Source organism: Euphorbia lathyris, chromosome 1 (genome assembly GCF_963576675.1).
Source record: "Euphorbia lathyris chromosome 1, ddEupLath1.1, whole genome shotgun sequence".
Classification (NCBI taxonomy): Eukaryota; Viridiplantae; Streptophyta; class Magnoliopsida; order Malpighiales; family Euphorbiaceae; genus Euphorbia; species Euphorbia lathyris.
In genome coordinates this window covers 68,738,542-68,745,385 of record NC_088910.1, presented here as the reverse complement: position 1 = coordinate 68,745,385, position 6,844 = coordinate 68,738,542, and the positions used below count along the sequence as shown (strand labels likewise).

The window sequence follows — 6,844 nt, the reverse complement described above, 5'->3', positions numbered from 1 at the left end:
TCTTTAATTCCTTTCTCCTTCCAATCATCTTCTTTTTCTTCGTCTGGAAATTTATTCAGATCAAACCCACAATCAATGGGTAAATTCAAATCGAAGTCTAATACCTTCTGATTCTTCATCTTCATCTTCTCATTCTGAACTTCTATGGTTTCCATCTGTTTCAATTTAGTCTCCAATGCTTTAATTTCTTCTTCTTCTTCCTCCATTTTAATAGAATTCAGTCCGTAATGTTTTAATTTCTTCTTCTTCAATTTATACCAGAATTCCATCCCAAACTCTTCATCTTCTTTTTGCTCTCTGTAAACGTGTGTAATTTCCATCTTCTCCTTTGAAATCTGTAATTTTCTCATTCTAAGTTGTGATATACGCTCAATTAAGGATGGAAAAAATAGGGGCAAAAAAGACCTAATTAGCAATAATGTGCAGAACGTCATTTATTTAGGAATTTCTCTAGCTTTCTAAAAAGTCACTTATTTAGATATGGAGGGAGTAAATGTTAATTAGTAAAGGACAATTAATCTGATTTTTCGGTTCGAGACGTTTCAAATACCTTTTAGGTAGATCCTCTCCTAATTAAAGTTTGCTACGTATGCTAGGACTCAAAATTCAACATCTAACTTAAACGGCTTAAAACCCTTAACCACTCAAACCAATCTTAATTAGTAAATTATAGTTCTTACTTTGTGTGAAACAGTCTGGATGTACTATTGTGTGGATACAAGTATAGTGGTGTTTTTTCTTGATTTTTTTAAATTTTGGGGACAAAATTGTGAGTTAGAGTGATGAAAGTCGGAGAAACTCAAAGTTGACTTGAAAAGAGAGATTAGTAATTAATTTGGTCGTTGAATTGAAGGAAGAAAAAACGGTAACCTATATGCAACAACATTAATTCCATGCCGGTTTTATTGAATTTTGGAATGGCTTTCAGAAAAACAATAATTCAGGAAAATTGGGCAGCATATTATTATTATTATCATCATCTTTTTCAATACATATAATATAATAATGAATATTAATTAGCTACTCCTTTTCTACTGCTATATTTTAGATAAGAATTCCTTCAAGATGCCATCACCAGAGGTGATCCATACCCATTTTTATGTGCCTTTTGCCATCTCCACGCTACCCTTAAGCTCTTCTGCAGATCTGTGTGTTGTGCTGTCCAGTTCAGCTCCACCCTTATTTTCGTCGGGTCACTAAAAACTTCTGCGTAATCCCCCGGTCTACGAGGTAAGAAGTCGACTTTTATGTCCACACCCGTTGCCTTCTTACATGCCTCCACAAACTCCTTCACTGATCTACCTGATCCATCATACAACAATTACAAAATATTACTTACAAAACTTCCACCATAAATAAACCATGCATCCACTCATTACTGCATACCTTGCCCAGTACCAACATTGTAGATACCAACTTTTCCGGGCATTGCCTTCTCAAGAGCTTTAACATGAGCATCAACAAGATCACTAACATCGATATAATCTCGTATACAAGTCCCATCATGTGTTTTGTAGTCTGTCCCTTTGACCTGTAAGGGAACCATTTGTTTTTAGGAGAAAAAGAGTAATGATAACTTGCTTTTGACTTCAAGCAGAGAGGTGCAATGTTCAATAACTAACTCCCCATGTCAATAAATGCAATTTGTTTGTTATCAACGACTGGATTTTCAATCAAGAAAAGAGGGGCCAAAACTATACGACTCGTACCTTCAGGCCAGGAATAATACCACGAGCTGCATCAAAACAAGCACCAGAAATACGTCCATGCTCACGCAGTTCAGGTCTAGGTGCCTCCCCCAGTCTTCCTTCTGGGTCTGAACCAATCACATTGAAATATCTGAAAGTCATTTCAAATAAATCATCAACGAGAAAAGCTTTACAAGAGTACATTGTCACTTTTAATTTATCATATGTGATTCAAATATTGGATGTGAAACCATTTTATGGATTCAATCAGAGCTATTAACACGAATAATGGTTAAAGGCACGCCTCAGGCGAGGCTCTCGCCTTGTGCCTTTTCCCTTCGTTTTCATTAATGATTAGGTTTTAATTTTTTTTAACTACTCCCATCAAAATAAAAGGTTGATTAATCTCAACCATTAATCCTAAGTAAAAAAGAATAAGGAGATGCATATAAATAGAAGGGAGGAAAGAAGAGCAAAAGACGTAAAGGATAGAAGGTCCTTCTTCAGCGCGACACAACAGCCCAGCAGAGATCTGCTTCAATTCTAGTATCTTATGTTATTAATTTTTTGTCGTTTTGTCTTGTGTGATTATAAGTGTTTTTTAGTTCATCATAAATTGTGGCTTAACTACTACTCCCTCCATTCCATTATATAAGTCATTCTAGGTATTTCACACAAATTAAGAAATACAATTAATATAGAATCAAATTAATGAATTTGTATTGGGTAACTAAAAAAAATTCTCTCATGTAATGGTTGGAGAATAAGCATTGGAATATTCAAAAACACATGGACCAAGACAAAAATGAATGCTTAAATTCTTAGAAAACTAGAACTGACTTATATTTGAGAAAAAACTAACTTGCTAGAATGACTTATAAAATGGAAAGGAGTAATAGAGTGTTAATGACATTAGTATCAAATATTGATGAGCAGATTTTGTATCTTTATTTTTCATTGTTTGCGCCTTCTATTCATCAAGTGCGGGCCTGAGCCTTGCGCCTAGGCTCCAGGACTCCGTAGCGCCTTAGTGCGCCTTGCGCCTTTTACAATTATGGATATATGCAATGTTCTACATAGGCCTTATTGGGAAAACAAAGACATTGAAGTACTAAAGAAGGCATCAGTAAATGCTTTGAAAATTAATTGCAATTCTAGGCATGCAACTTTCAATGGTGTTTTGGGAACCGAGTTACAAAACAAATGCATGGATTTTCTTGAACTCATAACAAAACCAATAATTAAAATTCTCATAACAATACACCAAACATTAGGTAGGTTGTTCGTGAAGAATTTGATGATGACAAACAATAAAAAAGTTGTTAAACAGAGTAACAATTTTGAATGAATTGAAATACCTACATGAAACAATACATCAAATAAGTGTATTCAAGCACCAACCTTAGTATCATAACTGCCATGTCAGAGTTTCTGGAGAAGTCCAATATCATATCTTCTGCCATTTTCTTAGCTTTTCCATACGGATTTATTGGAAACTGAGAATAAGGAACGATCAATAATCTACTGATAAAATAAGACAGAAAAATACCTAGCTAAAAAAAAGGTTACATGTAATCCATTTCACAACTCTGACCTGTGGAGTGTCTTCAGTAATAGGCATCTTATCTGGCTCGCCATATGTTGCACAAGTACTTGAATATATTAAAGTCTTCACCTTATGTGCAGCTATTGACTCCAATACTACCAGGGTATTTGATGTAATGTTATGATAATACCTTCAGAAGATATGATGGTTTTAATTTACAAATATATGAGGAAAAACTGGTACAAATAATTTAGAAATAAAAGATATGATGGTTTTAATTCGAAGATGGTTCAAAAACTGCAAAAGAGCAACATATGATAAAATCCCTTTGAGTTTCAATTTGGTTTCCGTACATCATGACATTCATATGCAGTGTTCTATACTATGCCGTTTCTTATTTTGTCAATTACCAAAATTATAGTGCAGGAAGTTAAACTAATAGGCCTTGGAGATTTGGTAATGGATAATGTGCTATTGTTATCACAGAATGAGTAGTATCATTTGCCTGCAGCTAATATATGATGAGATATTAATGGAGATTGCAAGATGATGATAATCTCAGAAGAGGAAAAAAATTCCATGGTGCTCCTTATTAGCTCATTTCAAATATTTAATGATATTTCATAAAAGCTGCATTCTTTGGTGTACAATTACTACTGGATGCTTTAAGCAGTAGAGGTACTGAAATTTGAACCAACTCAAATATTGTTACTAACTTACTACCGGCATCAAATTCAGCCAGCTTCAATATTAATCTAATTCTTTGCCGAAAAGAAAAAACTCTTTCAATCTTCTTGTACAAAAGAACACCATATTATTGAAATAAAATATGAAGTTATCATCTCCATCAGCACTTAATCATTTAGCAGTACTTCCTGTGTTTCAGTGCTTAATTTTCCAATAAGGTTCTTATCTCAAGTGAAGTTTCATTGAAAATATTGCCACAGGTATGTGAGCGTGTATATATATATATAGATAGATAGATATGTGTGTGTAAAAAGAATGACGAAGGTCTACTCTAAACAACACTTACTTAAGAGGATCCATAGTGCTTTCCCCAACATATGCAACAGCAGCAAAGTGCATTACAGCATCAAAAGCATTTTCAGAAAATATTTTGTCAACCTGCAGTTTCAATTAAGGAAGCAAGTTGCAGCATCTAAGTTCTGCTGTTCTCACTCACAAAAATGTACAGTAAATATCACAGCAAGGATACAGCTTTTGAATCCCCCAGGTCAGCATATGTGAACTGAAGCCTCCCAGGTTCTGGAAATAATTCTTGTAGAACCTTCACAGCACCGATGTTTCCCCTTGAAAGATTATCCTGTCAAAATTAAAAAATGAGTATAGAATTTTCTTTGTGTTGTTCCGCAGTCCACATAGAACACAAATGAAAAGGCACTAAATTTGTCCATGGCATTACATATACATACCACTATGGTTACCCTGTAACCATCCTTCAAAAGTCGCAATGCAGCATGTGAACCAATGTAGCCAGCACCACCAGTCACTAGGACATGAGTCACTCCTTCTTCACGCATTGAGAACTGCAAAAGGATCAACCATAATTTAAAAAAAATTAGCATACAATACAACTCTAATCAAAAGCAGCGACACCAAATTGTGCAAAAGGCAGAAGGGAAAAGGGCAGAATCTCAAAACAATTACTTCAGCAGTATCAACTTAAAATAGCCAAAATTTACATTCTCTTATCCAGTGAACTGGGGCCAAAGTTTATAAGAATTAAAAAGCAACATTATAAACAAAAGAATAATCAACAACCAATCCATCAGTAGGGAAGTCCAGAGCAAGGCCACCCGGATCATAGAAATTTAACCAGCTCCCCCAATTATATCAAGAAAGAAAACAGAAATATAAATCAGGTGCAGTATTTTAACCAGAGAAAGCGCAAGTGATATATATATTGAACCTAACTCCACTACAAAACATATGAAAGATTACCCGGCTAGGGGTACTAAATGTGGGGGACTGCTTGAGCATAATAATGCATAAGGCTGTGAGGGCAGCAGCCAAAATAATCTTTCCTGCAACATTACCCTTCCTTTTAGGGTCAGCATAATCCAATCCTGCAACAGGTGAGAAACAAGAGAAATTTCAATTCAATGCTAATAATAACAATTGTTTCCAGAAGGGTGATTTGGAGCAAAACAATCAAAATCAGTAAAGAAAAACAGACCTCCGAGAGGCATAGATCTATTTGGTCTTGGCTGATTTCTGGTCCTGCCAATATTTAGCATTTGTAGAATCTCTCGCGCTTAATTATCTGCAGAAAGATTCAGAAGTATGCTTCTGAATCAACCGGAAAAACAATAACTGCCTCAGAATTTTGCTAGTTTTTGCTCCAAATCTGCTGCAAGGAATTAGCAACCATCCATTATAAACAGGGAGAATGAAACGATTCAGAAGAAAGCAAAAACATGCAAATAAGAAAAAGGTAAAATTCAAAAACCAAAAATAAAAAGATAGGATGGGCCCTATACATGAGGAATTGTGCAAGGTGCAGAAAGGTAAAAAGCCAAATACTAGAAAGTATTTACAGCAGCAGGAAAAATCAAAATTCTAATTCTAATAACAGGAGAGAACAATAGTTTCATCTTTCAAGATCCAAAGAAATCATCAGGGGAAAACCCCCCAAAAAGAAAAAAAAACTGAGCAATCATCATGTCAGGGCATGTCTGCTTAATGAAAAATAAATAAATAATTCTGAAGGACCGTTCACTAATCCAAACATCATGACAAATTAAAAAATGCAAGTTGTAATCAACGGTTTTGGCATATAAACAAAACCCAGTTACAGAAAATACGAACAAACCAAATTGACTTTAAAAAATATATATATATATAGCCAAGATCCAAAATGACCCAACTGGAAAACCGCAAAATCAGGAACTCCTTCATAAAACCGAGGAAGAGGAAGAGGAAGAGGAAGAGAAGTGACGGTGGCAACCTAACCTAACCTATGTAAATGTATTTATAAGCCCTTGAAACACAAATTTGGGGAAAAAAAAAAAAAAAAAAAAGACCCATTAAGTGGTGATGCAGTCCACCTGGAGGAGAAATAACAAAGTAGAAGTTTGAAAATGAAAATGAAAATTAGAAGAATGAAAGATCCAGTATTTCCATATACAAAATTGAGAGAAAAACGTACTACATGAACATGAAGAGAGAAGATAGACGGCTTTGGAATAGAGAGGGAGAGAGGTCTAATAGTAATAGGCCGACATTTCTTTCGTCAACCACCGGGGGGAGGGAAAAGGAGGAAAATAGAAAAGTAAAAGAAAATTAAATTAAAACCAATCATCGTGGGAAGAGCTCTGGTCTTCGAGCGGGACGGCAATTTCACACTTGTCGCTTATTATATGCTGCCACGTAATCACCCAATAAACTTTTGCTTTTTCCACTCAATGGATCTCTTCCTTCATTTTTTTTTTTTGGTATTGTATAATTCTTTTTCTTTTAAAATTTTCCAAAATAACCCGAAAACTCTAAAAATAGACAATTTTAAAAACAAAATAAATTTCTAAAAAAAAAATTGTTTTTGCACTAGGCAGCTAGAAAAACCACCTAGCCAATGGACATGTATTATTTC

The 6,844-nt window shown here is 34.8% G+C and overlaps 1 protein-coding gene across 5 annotated transcripts; it reads right to left on the bottom strand.

Moving 5' to 3' along the window:
* Positions 1–939: 939 nt before the first annotated feature.
* On the bottom strand, positions 940–6,558 carry LOC136200921 (UDP-arabinose 4-epimerase 1). 5 transcript variants are annotated; one of them, XM_065991432.1, is made up of 11 exons: positions 6,404–6,558; positions 5,432–5,602; positions 5,197–5,321; positions 4,668–4,781; positions 4,451–4,558; positions 4,268–4,359; positions 3,283–3,424; positions 3,090–3,184; positions 1,710–1,839; positions 1,387–1,531; positions 940–1,302 (listed from the first exon to the last, which is right to left on the bottom strand). In XM_065991432.1, exons 2-11 carry the CDS (start codon positions 5,490–5,492, stop codon positions 1,061–1,063), a joined length of 1,254 nt encoding a protein of 417 aa, XP_065847504.1. In that variant the 5' UTR covers positions 5,493–5,602; positions 6,404–6,558; the 3' UTR covers positions 940–1,060. The 5 variants fall into 5 exon arrangements, with proteins under 5 accessions (XP_065847504.1, XP_065847498.1, XP_065847524.1 ...); XM_065991426.1 differs by having other exon boundaries at positions 5,432–5,605; positions 6,404–6,553; XM_065991452.1 differs by lacking the exon at positions 6,404–6,558 and adding an exon at positions 6,303–6,321.
* Between the last annotated feature and the right edge of the window lie 286 nt (positions 6,559–6,844).

Excerpts from the sequence above, each read along its gene's own strand:
- LOC136200921 (XM_065991432.1), bottom strand. The coding sequence starts at position 5,492 with ATGCTAAATATTGGCAGGACCAGAAATCAGCCAAGACCAAATAGATCT. Across the intron at positions 4,559-4,667 it reads GTTACAGGGTAACCATAGTG|GATAATCTTTCAAGGGGAAA; the intron begins GTATGTATATGT and ends TAATTTTGACAG. Across the intron at positions 1,840-3,089 it reads ATGGCAGTTATGATACTAAG|ATATTTCAATGTGATTGGTT; the intron begins GTTGGTGCTTGA and ends AATGACTTTCAG.